This window comes from Macaca fascicularis, chromosome 3 (genome assembly GCF_037993035.2).
Source record: "Macaca fascicularis isolate 582-1 chromosome 3, T2T-MFA8v1.1".
Lineage (NCBI taxonomy): Eukaryota > Metazoa > Chordata > Mammalia > Primates > Cercopithecidae > Macaca > Macaca fascicularis.
This window is the reverse complement of record NC_088377.1, coordinates 114,499,862-114,523,060: the sequence shown is the minus strand read 5'-3', so window position 1 is coordinate 114,523,060 and position 23,199 is coordinate 114,499,862. Positions and strand designations below refer to the sequence as shown.

General features: G+C 35.3%; 1 protein-coding gene and 1 long non-coding RNA gene across 7 annotated transcripts in view; one reads left to right on the top strand and one right to left on the bottom strand.

Moving 5' to 3' along the window:
* The window catches only part of MEOX2 (mesenchyme homeobox 2), a 72,503-nt gene extending 56,915 nt beyond the window's left edge, over positions 1–15,588 (bottom strand). The window contains exon 1 of the mRNA XM_005550066.5: positions 14,796–15,588. Within this exon, the coding sequence (XP_005550123.1) occupies positions 14,796–15,309 (514 nt within the window). The 5' untranslated portion in view covers positions 15,310–15,588. The remainder of the gene's footprint in view (positions 1–14,795) is intronic.
* Positions 14,749–23,199, top strand: part of LOC102139605 (uncharacterized) — a 50,528-nt gene continuing 42,077 nt past the window's right edge. For all 6 annotated transcript variants that reach the window (XR_012433219.1, XR_012433218.1, XR_010585750.2 and 3 more), the window contains exon 1: positions 14,749–17,364. This is a non-coding gene — a long non-coding RNA (uncharacterized lncRNA). The remainder of the gene's footprint in view (positions 17,365–23,199) is intronic.

Here is a 23,199-nt window from a genome sequence, read left to right as displayed (position 1 = left end):
CACATATAGTTATTGAGTACTTCGAATACGCTTAGTGGAGCCAAACAATTGAATTTTTAATTTTATTTAGTTAAAATTTAAATTTAGACAGCAACATGTGGCTTTACATACCATACTACATGGAATAAAACAGTATTACAATAATTGATGCTAATCACATATGTACAGATGGCCATTTCTAGCACATTTCTGGTATTTGTTGAGCAACTCTGTCTGACATTGGTCTCCAGGTGCAGAAAAAGATCATATTTAGACTACAGGGTCCTTGACTCTCAGAACTTTTCAACTGAGAAACAAGACTATTCTAAACTGGTAGTTCTCAACTTTGTCTATACATTCCAGTCACCTGGAAGTTTTTTTTAAAACTACTAATGTCCGGATAAAATAATAAGATATCTGAGATGTTTTCAAAATAATTGGGACACTATGAGGCAGTAGTGGGATGGTACAAATAAATAAGATTTGCCAGGTGTTGATAAACATTGAACATAATGGACACAGGGAAGTCCATTATACAATTATCTGTATTTTTTAGATGCTGAAATTTTCCAATATAAAATTTTTTAAATGCAAGCTCCATTATAGATGAACTTAATCATATTCTATGGGGTATCATTATTTCTTTAAAATGCCCATATCATTCCAATGTAACATCCGTGTTGAGAATTACTGGTCAGAAAAAAGTAATTTTATGATAAATTAAGGAAGCATGGAGAGTCTGACAGTGATCTGTTCTTATGAACTAAATAAATTGCTAAAATGGAATCAGTATCAGAGTCATTGGTAACAAAACAAATCAGATTTAACAGATTTTTTAAAACCTATCAAAATGCATTGCAATATGGATTGATTTTTACTTTCTTACAGAAATAAATGCTAACTCAATTGCACAAGTAGACTTATTGTACACTTCCCTTTCATTAGACTGTTTACCTGACTAAGCCCAGAACCACAGCTGAAATGACTTTGTTAGCTTGTCCACCCCTCACTATCATTGCTCCTTCCTTACAAGCCAGACCACAGTGTGGTTACTTATCAGTGCCTCATAACCACATAAACAAACAGCATTAATGAATATGGTTAATCAGTCATACTAAAAGCAGAGTGACATGACACAGGTATTACAGTTTAAATCAGTATCATCGTATCAAGGTCCTCATAAAGGAGATTTTTCATTTCTTTTTTAAAAACTGGTCAATCTGGGCTGGGCATGATGGCTCACGCCTGTAATTCCAGCACTTTGGGAGGCCACGAAGTGCTGATCACTTGAGGTCAGGAGTTCGAGACCAGCCTGGCATATATGGTGAAACCCTATCTCTACTAATAATACAAAAATTAGCCAGGCATGCTGCTGCACGCCTGTGATCCCAGCTGCATGGGTGGCTGAGGAAGGAGAATCACTTGAACCCAGGAGGCTTAGGTTGCAATGAGCCAAGATTGCACCACTACACTCCAACCTGGGTAACAGAGTAAGACTCCATTTCAAAAAAAAAAAAAAAAAGTAGTCAATTGAAAAATTTGCAATTAATCTATTTTTTATTTTCAGATCACCAACTATTTTCACCACTATCCAATACTACAATGCAGATTGCTTGATATTCCATATATTTCTCAGTTGTCCAATGATTCCATGTCTTATTTAATGTTTTGTCTCTGTGAGACTGGCATATTAAGTACTATGTTTCTTGACTGTATATAATGCTGAGAAACTCAACAATGTATAGCATAACTGCACAGAATCTATATAGAATCTTATGTCTTACTTAAAAATAATGTACTGAGGCATTCTCACATGTTAGTTAGAAAATTAGACTTGACAGTTACCAAATTCTTAAAAATATAGACATCTTACCTTTCAAACTATAGATTGTTTCGCTGGTTTATGGTAAACTTTTAAAAATGCATATTTATATTTGTCCTGATTAATCTAATAATAGCAAATATATCACATCTAATCAAGGTATTTCACTTTAGAAAGTATCCGTAAATATTGGGCCGGGCACAGTGGCTCATGCCTGTAATCCCAACACTTTGGGAGGCTGAGGTGGACAGATCATGAAGTCAGGAGATCGAGACCATCCTGGCTAAAATGGTGAAACCCCATCTCTACTAAAAATACAAAAAATTAGTCGGGTGTGGTGGCACGTGCCTGTAGTCCCAGCTACTTGGGAGGTTGAGGCAGAAGAATTGCTTGAACCCGGGAGGCAGAGGTTGCAGTGAGCCGAGATCGTGCTAATGCACTCCAGTCTGGGCAACAGAGCGAGATTCCATCTCAAAAAAAAAAAAAAAAAAGAAAGAAAGAAAGAAAGAAAGAAAGAAAGAAAGAAAGAAAGAAAGAAAGAAAGAAAGAAAGAAAGAAAGAAAGAAAGAAAGAAAAGTAAAAAGAAAGTATCCATAAATATCAATTAGACACAAACACAGATAATTAAACTTAACCTGGACAGTCATTCAACTCTCCTACAGATTGCCCAAGCATCTTCAAAATTTGCCTTACTACTAAAAGCCTGGAACCAAAACAAAAGCAAAACCAACATCAACAAAAACGGTCCTAGCTGGTCAATAAAGGTTGTAATGATTAGGATGAGAGACTGTAGACAGCAATTCATTAAAATATAGTCTAAATTCTTTTCTGAGGAAATTAGATAGTAAGACATAGCATGTCACTGGAGATTCTTGACTAACTGAGAGATGTGGAAAATCCTGTAGAAAACTTGAATGTAGCTAAACTATAAATATTTAGATATTCACATTAGGAAGTATCAGAACATTGTCTTAAACTCTTAACATTAAGCATCATGTTCCAAAGACTAAGAGAAAAGTTCACTTTGCCAGAAAAGCACTGCTCTAAATACACACACACATGCATATATGTGTATGTGTATATAGATAGATGATAGATATATATAATAATACATATGTATCTATCGATAAATATAATATTAAACAAAATTTGGTTACACACAAGAGCCAGTACGAGTGATATCTAATAACATATTATTTATTCACATTAGCCACTCCCTGTGTCATGTGTTTCAAAGCCAATAATTCAACATTTGTATTTTAAGTGTAGAATAATTTCAGGTTAACGTAGAATTCCACGAAGAGAAATGATAGGGTCAAAATAATACTACATGTTGTATTATTCTACAGCATTTAATTAGAGAAGAATGACAACAGATAAAGATGCTCAGAGAATACTTAGGGAGTCCTGGGGAAAGAACTAATTAAGTGCAAGTGACTTGAAAGTAGGTATAGAGAAAAAATACAGAAGAATATGGAATAGAATGGATTTGAACCATGCTCTGGTAGGATGAAGCAATGGAACGAGTTTTAAATACAAGTCTAATAGAAAAAGAGAAATCATCAACTGAGACTATGAATGTGTAAGCATTTTGAAAGTAAATTAAAATTAATTAGATAAAAGATTGTGTGTGTGCGTGTGTGTGTGTGTGTGTGTATGCATGTTTGGAACTGGTGTTGTCTTTAGAAAACAAAAGGAAAAAAGCTATGGAATAATTAACAGTATTTTTGACATTTAATTCTGTGTTTTGAGAGTCTTGTAAGAACTAAGGATCTGAAATAGACAAGAATGGTCAACGTCAGAGTGTTCCAGAGGTTATACAGTTCATTGTATTAGAGAGGAACAGATGGGTCTGGTGTTTACACATTGTGGGGAAGATGGGTGTGAACAGGAGAGGAGGAGAAACAAGGAAAGTATGCCTGGTTAGCATTAGAAAATGACCAATCATTAATATTTTTCAGCATCTTCTGTGCAAAAAGACTATATTCAATTTTCTTAAATCAATTGCTTTCTAAAACTGGGGATAAAGTTAAGGACTTGAGATAAGGGAAGGTTGCCTGGACTCTACTTGTAATAATGTTTTTTATTACTTTATCTGAACACACACAAAAAAGGCAAATACAATGTAGGTAATGCTCAACTTAACAAAATTACTTGGATTAAATGTTAAATTTTTAAACAAAAAACAGATTCTTCAATTCACAAATAACTACCTAAAATATGATTCGGTTCACATAAATATCTACTATTTGTAGCAAAGCCCATCTACACATTGCCAGATATTAAACTCTGTCAAATATATTCAGGTACTTTGGTAATTGACCACAAGAGCTATATCATTAAAAAATTTAAAAATTGAAGCTAGGAAAGTTAGTCACTGTTCGCATTCATAAAACAAAGCTGAAAAATGTCTGAGGTAATCATTAAATCAGACTCTGGGAGAGGTAATTTGCACCCAAGCAAAGCACTTCGTCAAATTCCATTTTGTTCACTTAAAAGCGGTAGCCAACATTTTAAATGATGCTGAAATTTATTTTTATTGGGAAGACTAAAAACTTAAGGCTTCAAAATATTTTATGAGATATTCCTTTTAAGGGCACTAGGCTGAAGTCAGGATATGGGAGCTCAGCTGCCACTACTTGGCTGAATGAACAGACATTACTTAACTTCTCTGGGCACATTCCCTCATCTAGGAAATACATTCATTGAACTGGGTAGTGCTCTGAGTCTCTTCTAGTGTCTTAATTATTTTGATTCTAATCATCTGTTTAAACATTACAGATTACTATTCATTAAGAAAACTTTGACAAATCAAGCCTCTTCTAAAATCAAAGAGTTGATGCACCGGTTGATGCCGTTGGACCCTTCTTGTCCCTGCTGTGTATTATCGGACATTTAATATTTTGTTCTTCCTGTACTCTTCTCCCTACATCCTGTACTCTTCTCCTCCCCGTTGTACTATTATCTAGCAGAGAAACACTATTCCTTTAAACTTCTCTCATTTTAGGGGTCAAATTGCTGTGGATCTGAAAATGCTTAAAGAGTTAACTTTGCATTTGTGATTTTAATGTAATGTTTGATTCTATTATTCATTCAAAAGGCACTGTAGAAGTCTAGCATATATAATCATCTACAATTTTGCTGAAGTACATTTCTGAATTCTGCACACTGCATTGTGGATGTGGGAGAGGTGACTAAACTAAATAGAGTCAATGCAGTCAACCACCCAGGACTTGCAATTCCAGGGGTTTTGCGGTTCCCTTTTACCTCAATCTAAGTGGTATTTCTCAATAACGTATTAAATATGCAAGCGTGAACAAACAAATAATTAAAATATTTTCTTTGTAAAAAGAAATTATACCACCAAAATAAAATTATTGTTATGCATTTTGTGTGAGACATACATGTTTTCAGCTTTCAGTAATATTTGCACATTTGCCATTCTTAATGGTCTCCAACTGGAACTGCTAAAAATAACAGAACTACAACAAGAAAACTCTCTCTGCCATAAAGTTTCTAACATAGCAGGAAAATGTCATTCCCACCCTCCTAGTTAACAGCTAAAACAGAGACCCAAAATTTCATTGTCATATTTGAATTCCTTTTATTTAAGTTCTGTTTCCTCTTGACTAAATGCCCTGCCCCTCTGTACACTCTTTTTAAAAAGTTAAGTTCTGGCCAGGAGCGGTGGTTTACACCTGTAATCCCAGCGCTTTGAGAGGCCGAGGCAGGCAGATCACTCGAGGTCAGTAGTTCAAGACCAGCCTGGCCAACATGTGAAACCGTGTCTCTACTAAAAATACAAAAATTATCTAGGCGTGATGGTGGGGCGCCTGTAGTCCTAGCTACCCGGGAGACTGAGGCAGGAGAATAGCTTGAACCCGGACAGCGGAGGTTGCAGTGAGTCGAGATAGCACCACTGCACTCCAGCCTGGGCAACAGAAAAAAACTTGGTCTCAAAAAAAAAAAAAAAAAAAAAGTCTTCATTTTATTCTTTATTTTGTTCAATATGTACTCTTCCTGAAAACAGCTTTTCAATGGAGAAGTAGCAGGAGACACAAGAGAAGAGGAGGTTAGGAGAGGCCTAAGCAAAAGAGGCTGTGGAATGGGAATCTTAAGGGTGGGAAAGGCACTTGAGCCTCTTACATAACTTGGCTAGAATTCATCTTACATTTCAGGGAAATTTCATGCCATTTACAATTCTGAGGACAATGATTATTTTAAATCTTTAGTAATTACTTAGGCAGGCCACATTTCCTATAGCAGTATTTGTAATAAAATGCAAACAGGTAGCATAAAACAGATTATTTTCAGATGGTGCATATGCATGACATAATGACACCTTCATTGATAGATGATAAAAATAATAACACTTTACTAAGCCAGTCATTGTTCTAATTGCTTTGTGTATATTAATTCAATTTCATTTTCAGAAACGATGGTACAAAAAAGTTAAAATTTGTGGCCGAGGGGTGACAATAGTAAGAGACAGAGCGGGGGTTTAGCCCTAACCATTGTGTTCTCCCAGATATGCTCGCCTCATTTCTTCTTCGGTTGACTCTTAGGGTTTCATCCACCTGGCCCCCGGGGTTCTGGCTTTGGATAGTGTTTGGTCAATGGGAAGCAACAAAAGAAGACTGGAGGACATGAAGACAGGTTATTGGATGATATTTGACATGAGATGCAATCCTCCATCTGAGGTCCCAACTTTTCAAGAAAGCTTCTGTCCTGTTGCCCTCATTGGATTCTGGTAAGAGCTCCCTGCATTTGCCCCCTCAGGTTAGGGGAGCTAACATATTCCAATTGTGGACAGATCCTGGGTGATTCATCATTTCCTGTGGTTTCCCTACATTCTACCCACCATCAAATTGCCATCATCAAACTCTCTTCAATTATCCCTTTGAGTGTGACATCTATTTCCTTGTCTAATATGATAACTAAGAAATAGGATAAATCTTTTATGATTTATCAACTAATGGCTAAATATGCAAAAGTGTTGCCACTTTTTTATATTTTCCTAAACATCTGGGTATTCTAGAGAATAAATTATAAAGCTCTACTTCCAGGAACAAAGAATAGTTCTGGAGGAAAAATTACTTATAATTATCTGAATTTTGAGTGTGGACATTCACAAGATGGTAATCCTGGAAACGTGGGTGGCAGCAAGCCTCCAAATAGGGATGCCTAAACTCTGACTTTCCTGTCATTTCAATCTGTCTCAATCATTTTTACATCTACACTCTGTCTAGTTTAATGCATTCAGATCTGTTTATACTTCAAATAAGAAAAAGAAATTCCCATGTAAACATAGCCTATAGGTGAGAAAATTTTAATTGTTAAAGGTAGTAAACATACTAAGACCTCATTTTATCTTTGAATAATATTAAATAAGAGACATCACTTGATTCCAACCTATGCAGTGAGTGTTAAAGCATTATTTATATGGTTCTTTAAATGTGAAAGTTATTTGCTAAATTGCTGTTGTCCCACAAAATCAAAGCTAGTTCCCATTACATTTCAGATGACACATATTTATTTTCCTAAATATTTTCCTGCTTGTGTTACCTACCAACATAAATCAATGGTTTGCGAAATTTGCTTTGCATTCATTGTTAATTTGATAAGAGTCATGCCCACTTAATTTTTTCAACTAATAAAAATATACCTCAGTTTAGTTTGCTAGTTTTTTGGGTGGCTAAGAGTAATCATCCAAATGTTTACTGTGCAGTCCAGACGGTGGACAAGCTACCTCGACAGACTCCGAATATATTTCACTACTACATTTGCAATTAACTATCACTTTGCAAAAATAAGTTTTCATTTGGGTGTCATTTCTGGCGAAAATTTAAGGCTGTATTTTCAAAGAGTAAAATTCCAGGCCTTTAAAATTCTACTGGCATCTGCCAACCTAAGCTGGACCCTCCTCTAGGTTTTGCAGAGCCTGACAGATGACTTCACCTTAGTCATTTTCTTGCCCACCGTCACGTAAGATAACTGCAGATTTGTTTTTTTCTTGTAACATTATGGGAATCTCTTGAAGTATGTGAAGAATAATGAGCTAAAGAAAGAGGAAAAACAAAAGAAAACAAAAACTGCAGGGACTTGGCAGGTTTGACTTTTATGACTATCATTGATTGCCAGCTTAAGCCTGCTGGACTCCTCATACAACTGTATATGCTTCAAGCTTAATATTAAATTTTGTAATTGGAACATTTATAATCATATTATGACATTTAATAAGGATGCTCTAATTCAGATTTACTATTATCAGAAAATTAAATTTGGAGTTCTAGTAATGTATGCATATATATGTGTGGGTGTGGGTGTGCATATATCTATATATCTATATGCATATATAAAGTAAATGCCTTCTTTTAACATGTGTTTTAAGTATAGCTTCCACGTCCTAGTTAATTCAGCACCCTCCCTTTTATCCTTTCCTTGCCATTTTCCTCTCTACTAGATTACAATAAAAACAAAAAACTATGAAAGTAAGCAGCTTATAATCATAATTTTAATCAATGAAGCCTATGCAAGCTTTAAGAAACATACCTCTAACATCTTAGAAATAAAGCTTATGAACACAAACAGCAGAATACTTAAACACATTTGAAACATTCACATTGAATTGATTCTGTAAAATTTTGAAGAGCAACAGCTTTTGAATTTAAAGCTATAATGAATACCCTAAAGTTTTTACCACTGTGAGTTATCACCTAGTAAAAAGATGTTATATTTACAATAAAAGTACACATTTTAAGGACATAAGAATTGTCATCAAGGTACACAAATAGTTTAGAATTATTAAACATTTAAGTAAATGGAAATTTTAAAAATAAAATAGCAATATTATCACACAAGTTAAAGATCCAGTTTATTAATTTCTAATTCTATTGATAAAACAAGGGATTATTTTTTAAAAGCTTTTTCCCTGTTTCATACAAACCCTTTCCAAAAATGTATAGATATAGTACAGATTCTACCTGATCATTCTTGCGCATACGCTGATGTAAGAAACAAAAAACATGTAAATTATTTTCATAACACTGTGAAAACCAATATTAAAAAATACAGTACACAATTAATACCGAGTAACCTGTATAAATTTAGAAATATTATGTTTCTGTAGACAGTGTAACATTATAAATGAAAGCTTCAGGAATAATGAGCTACTTTGCTATATATCAAAAATTTCAAATATAGAGGAAAGTTAATAACCACCCATCACCCATGAAAATTAATAACCCATTCAATCATACACTTACCATGTAACTTTCTGTTAATTTAGTAATACATAATGTCAAAAGGTTTTAAATGAAAATACTTATCTGAAACTTAAAAAGAACATCTGAGATGAACACAAATGCATCAATAGATACATTATAGATTATTTTGTGTCATAAAATATTATCTAGTAAAACATTCTTAAAAATCAATATTTTTATAATGTAAGTAAAATAGGAAGAACTCTTAGGGAAAGGGGCATCAGATTTAGATTAATTCTGCCTCTAATGCAAATCAAAGGCTGAGCTCTATATGACCTTAACCATTGTAAGTTTTATTACATTAAAATAAATAAAATATTCTGCGAGGTTTTCTCCAATGGGATTTTGAATCTCACTGATGACTATGATTTAGAAGTAGTGTAGAGAGTTTTGCAACTAACTATACTTTATATTGTTACCCCTTCTCTACTTGGGGGTTCAGTTCAACATGCTAATAAAAGAAATAGTCATAAGAACATCATAAGGAAAGTAGGCAAAATGTTAGTGCCTCATTATATTTATAATCTTTACAAAAAATGTATGTCAGTAAACCATATTAACATCTAAAGCACATGATATGTAGAAACAAATTGTGACTATAAAATGTGTCTTGTTTCTTAAAAACGCTAAATAGGAAATAGATCGCATTTACGTCAATTTTTAATCTGTGGACTTTGGCCTTAGTTAGTGTTTTATTTTATTTTTTTGCTTTTGATTTTAACCACTGAAATCATTCACCAAAACTATAAGCCAGGAAATACAATGTAACTGGCCAGTTGAGAATTAAGTCTTCTCATTTTATTATTACAATCAAGGGGGGAAATGCTTATATATCTTCCTGCACAAAATGCTTCATTTATTTAAAAAAAGTGACAAAAATAAAGAAAATTTGGGAGAGATAAATCATCCACAACTATTAATTCAACAAATATTATTTAAGGAATTCCTATCTGTAATTTATTTTCTAATATTTCTGCATCCTTAGCATTTATCGCTCAAAGACATTTGCAGTCCTCATAGCAGTGTGGAAAAGAGATATGCTCTGAAAATTTAGAAATAAATTCCTGAAGTGAATACAGTTCAAAACTAAAATATATTGTTGTACTATATTGGTTTTTCCCATTTGAAATGAAAATTTAAAAAGCCTTCACATTTGGTTTTATGTGTCAAGCTGCCATTATAAAAACACTAAATGAATAAAATTTCGCAAGCAAGGCAGCATTATCAGCCTAAGTACATGTAGTGGGCTTATATATGGTGACGTTTTACATAATTCAACTATTAATTCATCTACAGATTTACATTTCTTAAGTGCAAAAAAAAAAGCAATTATTTCATTACATACAGAATTGGCCTCCCAAATTTCCCAGAATCCAAGAGAAAGGATTGCTACTTTCTGATATTTCATTTTTGCTTAAAATTAAATTCTTAGGATGTTTAGAACTTATTATAAATATTACAAACTTAAATTCTAGGGTTATAATGAATGGTCTATGTTTTCAAACACAGAGGGAAAATGGGGTAATGGCTGAAGTACTGTTTTTTCAGTTTATTAGTAAAAATCAGCTTATAATATGTCAATGTAATGGTTTCTATTGATAATTACCGTAAACAAAGATTAAAATTTTAAATACTAAGTTCTGGATTTCGAAGCCCAGTGAAAGTTTGTGCAATACCATGACTTGCATTTATGATTTTTCTTTTAAAATGAACTATAAATGAAGAAATTTACACAGAAGTGGAAACTATTCCTACTTTTATTTGCATTCTTCCTTCCATTCATTGCTAACATTCAACAATAAAGCATTTTAATTCTAAAGGAATTGTTGCTTTTAACTTGAGTGTGATTATTTTAGATTGTATTTTAGAACACTCATGTAGGTCAATGATACTTAGAATTTTTTATGGCAGATTACCATTTTTAAATGTTCACACCCAAAATTAGTCTATGAGTCCAAGACAAAGAGTGAAAAACAAATCCATTTGATTTGTTCAATACTTCACTATAACCTTCAAGATCCAGTATATTATTTTTAAATTCTGAAGCAAATGCCGAAAAGCCACAATCCAGTAACACAGAAATGAAAAATAACACTATTTTATTCCTTTCAGAAAACACAATGATTGAAATGTCTTGGAAATATTACAGTGTAATACTGAATGAGGTTGAGAAGGTATTACTCTGAGTTTAACTTCCAGCTTATTAAATGTAATATTTGCTACTCATTCTGCATAGTCAAGCATATAGACAGACATAATTTGACAGCAAAGGCTTTATGATATAGTAGCTATAAATAAAATATTTGTAATTTTACAAGAATCTAATATGATTCAAAACCTAGTTAAATCTACCTCCCCAAATCGCTCTTTTCTTTTTTGATATAATTTTTATTTTTTATAAAATATGTATTCATAAATTTGAATAGAAAATATCTAGATATGTACACTGTATAATGCATGCACAAAAGCTAAAGTTAGATCAATGAATTAATTTTAGTTACTTTAACTAAAAGTGGGCAGTTTATTCCTACTACTAGATTGCTCAAAGAGCAATCAAATGTAATTGAAACCAAGCAATTCACACTATTTATAGACATTTTTCAGAATCACCTGCTTTGTAGTGATTTTTTTCAGCACAGTTGTAAAGTTTTGATTTTTAAGAGTCCCTTTGAAGACGTGGCAGATGTTGGCTTTGCTAATAATGCTGGAAAGCGCAGCAGGTTCAAAGTTACAAAAATGTTTAACACATATAAAATATAACGGCGTGCTTTTCTATTAAATTTGGTTATTTTCAATTGTCAATAAACTTATGTAAAGGAAGCCTAAAGTCCATAAATATTTGCTTCCAAAACATGAAGCTGCTAGAGTTTATATATGTGTGTGTCCATGTGCATTTGTGGAGGGAAAATGCATAAAATATATACTATAGAAGCTTACATATTATAGTTTTAAATCATTACTATAAATTAAATAGTAAGGTTTATAAATATTTAAGCTGTTTTTCAATATTTTCTGGTGCTTAAAATTCTATTAGAATTTAACATGGTAATTAGCGCAAACACATACAATCTAGGTATTAGATGCAGGGATACAGAATTTTGGTTCTGACTTTACCCTGGATTTATGTACTAAATCTTCTCTCAACCATAAATGAAAAGTAATTATAAACTACCTACCAAAATACAGATGGTCTCACTATATAGGATGAGATTTTTATCTAACACAATTTTAAATTTCAGGAGTTCTGAAAGCACTTCAATTTTGTTTTTTACAAATAGTGAAATACTAAAATGTGCTATAAACAATGAGAGATATACGTATTAATAGCATACCAGGATCATAATCATTTTCAATGTTGCTTTAGTTTGTGCTGGATCAAGATGTCTATGAAATAAAATATCTTTGAAGATAACTTATGGAAAACCTAATGCAATTGTTACACGAGAAAGATATCTTTAATTTAAATCTATCTGAATATCTGACAAATATACCTCAAGCTGAAATTGGAAAATAAAATTTTATTTTCAATAAGTGTACATAGATTTAAACAGAAATTATTGGGATACTTCCTTTTAGTCAATATTTCTTCAAAATATCAAAGGAAAGAAAAGCTCGTCCTAAGTCCCCAGTATTTTTATCCTTGGTGATGACTAATTGTACTTTCCACTCAAGTTTTAATCTGTTAATAATTTATGCAGCTGACACAAACACTTATATTGGCTTGTTTTTCCAGTACCCTCATTATCAGCTTCAACATGTAGAAATGAACTTAATTTTGTTAAATGGTTATTTCCCACTAAGTTAGGAGGAGAGATAAACACGTTTTGTTAAATTATTCCACTTTAAAAAAATTATTAAAATAAATTAAGGGAATCAGTTACTGAATTCCACTTTCTTGGTTTCCCCCAAACAAAATAACATGTGCTTGTATGAAAATTCAGTTTGCCCTAAGAAACTTAAGAGCAATGGCTCAGTTCAGGAAGCATAAAGGACAATCTGTCATGTAGGTTACTCATTGCAAAAAATAAAATGAACAGTAAGAGCTTACGGGAATTGCAAGAGTACTCTCATCAACCTGAACTGGGATCTGCTTCCAAAGTGACACTGATATCAAATGTTCGGTTTATGAAATTGTCACTGCATTCTAAAATTGACTGTTTTTCTAATACAAATTGAAACCTTCTTGCTATGATTAACCATTCAACTCACTATCTAAAGAGACTTTCACTTATAGTTAGGAAAGTACATTAAATATCAGTGACACTACTGGTAATTTTCTTATAAAAACTAATTTGTGACAGAACATTAAAAGTTCACCCCCTGACCTTGGAAAATAAAAGTTAGCTTTTGAGACCATGACAGAAGAATCCATCCCATAGGATTGCTGAATAACAATTGATATTGCTGTGAAGGGTGAAGGAATATTAAATATGCGGTCAATCATTTTCATTTAGGTGGCATCTTACCTAAAGCTTTATACACGATAAACATTTGTCCAATACTTCAAACCAACATATGGGATTACCTTCTAGGACTATTATTAACCCAATTCCGCAGAGGAAGAAAAATATGCAAATGTTATATTAAACAAATGATATCTTCCAAAAATATGCAATCCAGGTTGCACTATAGCCACGAAAGAAAACTCACAAGTCTCTTAATTTTAAAGTATCTTTTAACAATTTTATGATAATACAGGTAGGTAAGAGCTTTGAAAAGTGGTCTGGAAAACTTTGAGTTTCTCTGGATTGCTACAGAAAAGTTACTCGGCAAGTGTGTCTTCAAGTACCAGAGGTCAGAAAGGTTTCCCTTTTCCGTGGCTGCTCAAATTATCCCCCACTAAAATCAGCGCCTCCTGCGCGCACCCTTACATACCACCTTCAGGCACGTAGCTAACTAACACTACCCGAGCTACTGTTGCTTCGCTGTATTTGTCTCTACTAATACCCACTTGGTAGAGGGATTTGTTTTCCACTTTTGAAACGTTGATTCTGTAATTAGCTTACACCACATGAACATGTACTATTAAGGTTCGTCTTTCTTCCAATGTGAGCATCTATTTATTTACAATTCTCTGACACATTCCTTAAAATCTGAATTCCTAGATAATGTCTTTTTCCCCAATAAAGGGAAAATTTTACCATTTGAAATAGGGTGCTATTTAAAGAACGCTGAAATAAGAATGTTAGAAAAAAAAAAAAAAAAACTAAAACTTTTTTTTTTCTCATGCGCTCTGCCAAGTTCCACTGCAAGTTCCAAATATTGTGCAATGATTTGGAAATCCAGTTAACGATGGGAAAAATCGAGCCACTCACAGTCGGGAACTTGCAAGAGAAAAGTCAAGAAGCGGCACCCGCACGCACGCCTGCCCAACCGACGCTGCATCTCTGGGCGCACGCCCCTCCCTCCCCAGCGCTGGGATGGAAGGTCACGCTTCGCAATCGATTTCACAGCCACTTGTCCTTTTTTATCAACCTTCTGGTAAACTAGTTTAGGACCTTGGAGAGCTTAGAGCTGCTGGCTGTATATGCATTGCTCTCGGATAAACACGTGTCCCCCAAATATCAGGACCAAAGCTTCACCGCCGAATTTGGCCGCGGGAAGCCACAAAGGGCAACACATTCCCATATTCCCCGCTGCCACCCTGTAGTGCGAGAATCTCCCCTGGCATCTCTCCGCCCCCTTTCCAGGCCGGCGCGCACTCTCGAGGGTGCCTGGTGCGCCCTTACCTGAGCTGTCGCTTTTCCTCTTGCCACCGCTTCGCTTCTCCGCCTCCGCAGGTGACAGTGCCTGGCGGCCGTAGTCCCCCGGCGCGCACGCGGCCCCAGTCGGGGTGCTGGAGCCCAAGCTGGAAGAGTTGGAACACAGGACCGGAGGGCTGCTCCCCAACTCTGGGGGCCCTCCGGAGTCGGGCTGGAGGCAGAGGCTGTGTCGAGCCGCACTCGGTGGGGAAGACATCTGCGGGAGGTGCCAGTTGGTTTGCAGAGCCTGGTGCTGCTGCTGCTGATGATGGTGATGGTGGTGGTGGTGGTGGTGGTGGTGCCCCCTGTGATGCTGGCTGGCAAACATGCCTTCTTCGTTGGGGTATCCCGCGATTATGCAAGATGAGGAAGAAGTAGAGAGCTCGGGGTAAGACATATGGTCAGATCTTCCATGGAGGGCGAGAGAAGATTGGGAGAACGGGTGCAAGCCTTGCGCCGTGGCGTGAGGGCTGCGCAGGCAGCCAAAGAGCGGGTGTTCCATAGCATGCAAGTTTCAGGTTCCAGGCAGAAGACTTCAGGACGGTTCCAAAGGTCACCACCCTCTGTCACTTTTCACTGGAAACCGTATGATTTTTTTTTACCCTCCCAAAGCAATAGCCGTGCACTTCTGCAGAGCTCGGATAATCCCGGTTCTGAGCCCCAGCGACCAGTCTCCTTTGCATATGAACAGTCGGACCTGGAAGAGCTTCCCTGAACTACTCAGATGTCAAGAGTGGGAGAGGTTGAAGCCAAAAGAAGGTGGTCCCAGAGAACTGCTTTCAGGGGGAAATGGCTCTGAGAGGTTATAAATAGAGTGTAACGTGAGCTGGGGGCCGGCTTAGGAGCCCAGAGTTGACCACATGCAAACTCCCTCCAAAACTCCCGCTCAGTTTGCGCCACGCGCTCCCCAGTTCCACTTCCTATCGCCTGCTGGACAGACGCAGAGCGTCCACGCCCGCCCAGCACTGCCGGCTGCCAGGGCTACAAGCGGCACGCCAGTGCCTAAGTCCCGCCCGGGAGGGCAGCAGCTCTGCCCTCCAGACTCTGGAGGCCTGGGCGCGGCGCACACCACCCCCAACCCAGCACCCTGATTCCTACCTACTCACTTTCCTCTCCGGGAATCGTGATTTGTCAGTGTCATTTGTGAACTGTCACCTGCAGAAAAGCTAGGGATATGCCTAGCCTTTCAGGAACCCAAAAGAAGTAATAGGGTTAAACGAAAAGATCAGAGCTAGTTAGGCGCATCCTCGAAGTTTTTCAAACTTCGCATCTTCCAGTGCCCTGGGCGCCGCAGCGCGCCTAGGTTTTCACAGCTGGTTTCTGTGGGTGGATTGTTAATGGGCTGGGACGCCAGATCTGAGGTTGTGGGGATGAGTACCATGGCCTGGAAAAGGCAGTTCTCAGTGCGGAACCAAGAGGGACCCGGTAGGGTGGGTGGGAGGAAGGCGTGAGTCTGAAAGGGTTGCAGATGCCTGTTCCCTGGCATCCTCTTGTGCGATGCCAGGTGGAGTCTCCCTTCCCCCTCTTTCCTGGTCCCGCTCAATTTCCTAGCCACTTGTCCACCAAGAAGAAATTTTCCTGGGTCAAAAATATTTCCAGGCGATTTTGTCCCGGTCACATGAGATGTGTAGATTGCACGCACATATCTAGCCTTTCCCCTCAGGAGCTAGCCTAGGTCTCCGCAGTTTCCTACAGAAATCCACTCTCTTCCCCTCAAAAATAAATCCGCTAATCGCATCCCTTATCACCACCGTCCCATTTACTGAGAAATCTTACATTTCGATAGCTCCCAAAATTCACTAAGCTTGGGCACTTGGCTATAACTTTGCATCCGTGAAAATAAATTAGAAAATTTGCCTCCAGTAAGCATGCAAGAACGATGGCAGGGCTTTGAGACTGCCACTTGTTTGGCGGGTGACAGGGTCCGCTGGGGGCAGAGTCGTTTACACACAAGTGAGTGGCTCTGTAATGAGCAGGAGAAACAGTCAAGTCCCATCTGGGACCTGTCGCATCAGGAGAATATCTGTAGTCACCTATTCCGCCCGGGGCCCCAAATGCACCACCAGCAGTGTCGCCCCGTTATTTTCATTGTCTCAGGTGTCCAGAGGATGATGAGCAGGTCTTTGAAGTTGTTAGTGGGATTAATGGGTACAGCAAACTGGGCTAGACATCTGGTTTGAATTAGGAAAAAGTATTGATTAATCTTTGAGAGGTGTCCCCAAAGCAGAACCTTCCCCCTCCTCTTCCAGTCCCCCTGCTTAAGCCTCACTATCTTCTTTTCTTGTAAGTCATGCTGTAGAATAGTGGCTTCTCAAAAACATCCGTGTGAAAGATCGAATTGTTTTCTATTGCTTAGAGGTGGGGTGGAGTGGGGGTTGATCAGGAATTCTGAGATTTGTAAGCGCTGCTTTCTTTAACGGAAATTGAGCTCTATTTTGAGGGAAATTAGTTTTGCAGACTTCGTTTAAAAAAAAAAAAAAAAACTAAAACTTTTGTTCACCAGCTGCTCAGCTTTTCAGTCTGGGTCTGAGCTGAAACCTGCTGCAAGTCTTTGACGGTAAGAATTTCTTTGCCGATACTTTGGGAATCTAATATTGTTTTAGACTTCGAAAGGGGGTGTTGTTCAGGTTGCACGTTTCTAGGGGCTTTAAGCACTAGCAGGATGGCGTCCAGGACTTAGATCTTAAGAATATTTCTTCCTGCCACTCCCCACGCCCTTGGCTCTTTAAGAATAAAAAGAGGTGGGGGAGTTATAGTCCTCTAATATCGTCGGAATATTTTTTGTATTTTCATTGTGTTTATGGTTTCAATATGTGCTCTGATATTAAAAGTTTAAGTACAAAGAGCAACACTAAACTTCCCCAACTTGTGTAGCTTCTCTATGGATTCTAGGTGAAAGCATTAAACGCTTTATTTAAAGTGAGATTTAGGCAACCACCTCAATAAGCCTAACCAGAAATATTTACATAATACAATGCTGTCAACTAAAGCATTGTGGAAAATGTCAGACAAGACAGACTAAAATTACACATGATCTGCAGACATCAGTCCAAAACATCCACAATGGTCCTTTTGGTTTGCATTACATTGGTTTAGAGGAAGCTAAGCAATTACCAAATGAATGGATTTGAATTTAACCAGAGTGTTGCAGGTAACTAGCAACAAGAACACACAAATCTTTCATCTCCCAGAGCTGCCACTTCTTCTTAAACCTGCCCAGTGACTGTGCTGGATTTTTTCTCACTCATTGTGTCAGATGTTAACAATCTGTCCAGAAGTTTCTCTACAACCTGCCCCAGTCAGTCAGCCTCTAGAACTTTTTCTAGAAGAAAAATTTAGGAAAGGTTAGAAAAGGAGGAAGTCATTGCAAAGGCATGCAATGAAAGCAAAGGTAGTAAGATAGGTCTTTTTAATTGGAGACGCAAAACATTTAATATCAACAAAAATTATGAAGTCCAGTTTTCTTATAGAAAACACAACATAAGGAAAATATTTGAAAGGAAAAAAATGAAGGACTAAAAAGGAGGTCTTGGTAAATTCCAGAATTAAATAGGACTTTAATTTTCTCTGGATTTCTAAATATGTATTAATCATTACATAAAGATTTTTAAATATTAATTTATTCAAATATTTGGAATAAGATAGAATATTGAATTTTATGTTCTAGGTTTTAGAGAAATTTTTAAAATGTAGTAAAAACAGGAAAAAAAAATCCTTAGCTTTCCTATAACAGCTACTTCAGTGTCACATCCATAAAATCCAATATTGAGAAGATGCCTCTTTATTTAATGATATCAAGAATGGTAAAAATTATAAAGTTTATCATAAAATTTATATAAACAATCATTTAAAACTATATATGACATAGTATTTATCTAATATTTGCAATATACTTGAGTTTTCCTGAAGAAAAGTTATATTAATGCCAATATTTCATGGAAGGTTTCAATATCCAGTAACACATTATAAAGAGGTTGATTATGTGAAAAGGTAAGCTACCTAGCTCTTGTAGGCTCCACAACTATAATGATTTTAAATGTAGGCTAGGTTCTTTAAACTTGATGAGTGTGTATATCTATTGCTTCTTTGGCTTAAATATAATGACATTCAAGAGTAAAGGTAGAGATTTTTTTTTTTATTAGGACTATTTTTTTTTTAAGCGGAATAGAACTCATATTAAGCAACACAACAAAATTGTATTTACATTTTACTTTAAGATTCATGACGATTCTTTTAAAAGTTGCCATTCTTCTGCACACGTGTGACATGAGTTATCATGGTACTTCAAATATTTAAAATTAAATGGGAAATTTTACTTTGAATTTTACCTAATAGGTAAATTTTCCTTGGTAACACATAGTCGTAATATAAGAACTTAAGGATGGATAATTAAATTAATATTGTAACTTGTTTCTGAAAACTTTATTGAGTATAGAAATATTATTTCTGTTATATTTTGCCAAAAAGTAGCAGCTACGTCCTTCAGTTCCTTCTTCTAAAATAAAGAATTTTGAAAATGTATCCAAATACGCTAAATACCCAATGGTAATTTATGTGATTTATGATGTACTTTATTTTATAAAACTAAGGAATTGATTTTCCCCCGGAACTATGCATTATAAAATTTATGGAACAATTTTGCTATGGTTAATGCATGTTATTTAGTGATTCCATATACTTTTACACATTTTTTAAATGTTATTATTTTTACATAACATTAATTGGTACGTTCACAATAAAACTTGTTGCATTCATTTTACATGTACCAAAATAAATGAACACTTAAAACCTTACTTCTAAACTGTAAAACAATCCAATGTACTTTGTTTTTCTAGTTTCTAGGTCTTCCTGCATTTACATTTATTTCTTTCAGGAATTAGTGGTTTTCTTCAGTTCAATTCCGGTATACTATAATCAATGAAACTGTTCTAAACACTAAATATAACTCTGCCTAAAGCAATAAGACAGAAAACAAAATAAATCAAAATTAGAACTATTTAACAGATAATCTTTAGAAAGCCAGCATGCAATATAGATTATGACTAATAAAATTAAATCTAAAAGATTGAATTAAAAATCAAAAATATATGCATTCTTTCATAACATGTATTCACACAGTTAATAAAATTCTAATGATCTTTTGTCTTTCTTTTTCTTTTCTATTTTGTGAGGAGTATTATGATTGGGAAGACATAGATTGCCTCTCAAATTTCAAAAACTTCTAACTGGACTTCCTTTTGTTCACCTGTTTTAAATCCATAATTATTTGATAGTTACTTCATAATAATGCTAATAGACAATAATTAATTTCTACATTTTCATTTGCATTCATGTTGTATGTTATTTTTATTGATAAATGTAGGCCTTTTCAAAATTTTATTATTGAAAATTATATCCTTTCCAACACAGGGAAATGTACAGGCAAACTAATTCAAGATAATTTTATAATGAAATGCTCTATATTATATTTTCTATAGCATCCAACTCATAACCATTACATTTCTATCCACAATTTAAGGGAATTACACCATTTATTTCTCCCATGTCTTAAAAAGCAATGCTATCCTTTCATATGAATTGAATTTAGAAAAGTTTACAAATCTCAGAGAAGAAAAATTGAATCGAAAATACAGACGAGAATTATAAGTAAAACCTTAGTCTTCTGTTTTAAGTTTTCCAACTTGAAGAGTTTAACATAACTAATGTAACTTTGGCACTATGATACGTTTTTCTTGTGTGTTTTTATTTTTCATACTTCATCAAATTGTAGCAAGTTTTATTCTTAAAGTGGCTTTTCCATTTTGAGCTCAGGTTTATGATTTGGATTACTAAAAACCTCTGTGTTTTAGCTGTTAGTATAGTTCTCCAAAATATTTAATTGCATGCTCGTATTTTATATGATTCAGACTCAACAAAGAAACACCAGCTGCCTTTTATGTCAACATTCTTTTTCAGGAATAAAGGAAAAATGTTGTATATTTGTATACCAAACAAAATGAAAAGTTAAGGCCAAATACATGATCTCTTATAAAAGCATATTTTTGAGAGTTTAACATTATAATAGTACTTGATGGAGGACAGGTTTTTTTTCGAAGATTTTGAGAGTGATACGGAGTATTTCATACAAGGCGATGGCCATATGGAAATGGATCAAAACAAGGATGAAATGATTAAATGACAACTGTCTGCCCATGTTTTAATTAACGTAAGAACCAAGAAAGGTAACAGAAGGTCAGAATGAGCCAAAAAAAAATCAGAAGAGTATTTAGCAGGTGGAAAGACAGAAAGCGAGATAAGCTTAAAGATATTAAAAATAATTTTAAATTTGTTAATACATAAATTGTAAGCCACATATGATCATGATAAAAAGATTCCAGATTCATATCTTAGTTTAATTGGAATTTTAAAAATAAATAATCAGAAAGGTTCATATTTAACTGCATGGCATATATATTTTTGATAGAAGTAATAATGAAATATTACTAATCTGAGAAACTGTTTCAAATAATTAATATGAAATGTGGATATAGATGTGATCAGTGCTTAGATATGCACAGGCTATTGAATATCTGAAGTTCTGAAAAATCACTGCCTTTTCGTCTTACAAATTTGTAACCTGAAACTCATTATAATCAAAAGGTTTTTCTAAATTGTATCTATTTTTAGAGGATGATTTCTGCTAAGTTGGGTTCATAGTATATGGGAAGGGAATAAGCTGGTTTTCAACAGCTGTTAGTGTCTGAGGAAAAAAAAAAAAGAAGTCTTGGGCCAACTGCACTCTAGAGCACTTCAAAGCACAAGTAAGGAAATTCTGTACCGAACACCAACCAGAACCCAGGAGGAATACCAGCTCTGAGCTCAAAGGCCCAGGAAAAGGCAATTTCTCATACTACCAGCTAACAGTTGTTTTCATCCACAAAAGGGCCTGTGATCAAAACAAAGCTTTCTCTATATTACATAAGACTGTATAAATACTAGATACAACCTCTTCAACCCTTAGAGTGACTAGAAAAGATTCTCCCCCCCGCACCGCCCGGACATGCATTATGCATGACCTTTGTACTATAAGCTCAAAGTTGTGGGACCTTATGTTGGTCCAATTCCACTTCTAACGATTCATTCTTGAGGGTATAAAAAAACTAATGGGTAGAAAAAGAGAACAGTGACTGAAGAGGTCAAAATAATCTTGTAATACTTCGTGATAAAATAGAATCAAACTGACAACTGATGTTGAAAATGGACTTTATGAGTAAAAGAAAACTGATGGGTTTTTCATCTAATTTAGGACATCAGATTAGTAATCTGAAGCAGTATTTCTGCAAATAACTTACTAAAGATGATTAAGTGGCTGGTTAAAGTGACGGTAATGTTTCTCTGAAAATATACTCAAGGTCAAATTAAATAGACTTGACCCATAGTCAAATATAATAATACCTCCATTTATTGCAAACAACTTTAAGAATATTCCTTTGATATAGTAACTATAGAGCAATAAAAATAGCACATTTATGACCTTCCAGGTTAATTATTTTATTCATCATAGTTATCATCTGTGGGCCAGTACTACCTGTCAACAGCTTATGAAATGTTTGAATTTCTATAAATTTTGTTCTTGGTTACCTCTGGTATCCTACCTCTTACAGTTAATGATGTGATTTGATCAGAGTTGAAAGATGAGTCCTTTTGGGTTTTAAGATCTGATCATACCTTCATCAGATAGACCCCAACAGGCAAAGATCTCAGGACCAGGTAGCACCACTTGGAATCCTTCCAGAACCAAAGACAAGCACATAAGTATAAAACTGCAAAAATGTTCACTGTTGCACATGTGGTGATAAAGCCTAGTGTGTATTTTTAGAGAAGAAAGATATGAAGAAGCACATTAGAAGCTTGTAAATGTTATGCACTGTAAATCTAAGGTTATTGAATTAGCTATTGGTGTTTCTCTTTCTGTAACAGTATTAAAGACTTGCTGATTCATGTCTATGTGAACAATATTTTTCTTAAAAAGCAATTGTCAGATCACTATAATCTGGTATTTGTGTCAAATATAGCCGTGGCTAGAACCAAAAGAGTGGGTTATTTTCCTTGTACTGTACTGGTAATTCCAGTGATCAAAAATCGCTAAATCTCAATTTTAAGTGAGCAAGTCCATGTCAGTCTCTCTCTAAATAGACTTATTGACAAGTCAGTTGCTTAAGTCAGAAGTAGGAACCCGCAATTGCCAGGCCCCTCCTTCCTTCTCCTTTTCCCCCATGCAGTCAATCATCAAGTGCAGTATTTACTTGATGATTACCAATTATACTTATTTAATGTTCATTAACTCCATAATCCTCTCCATCACCAGTCAGTACTTTCTTTGGGGGCCTCACTCTTCTTGTTTGACTTATAG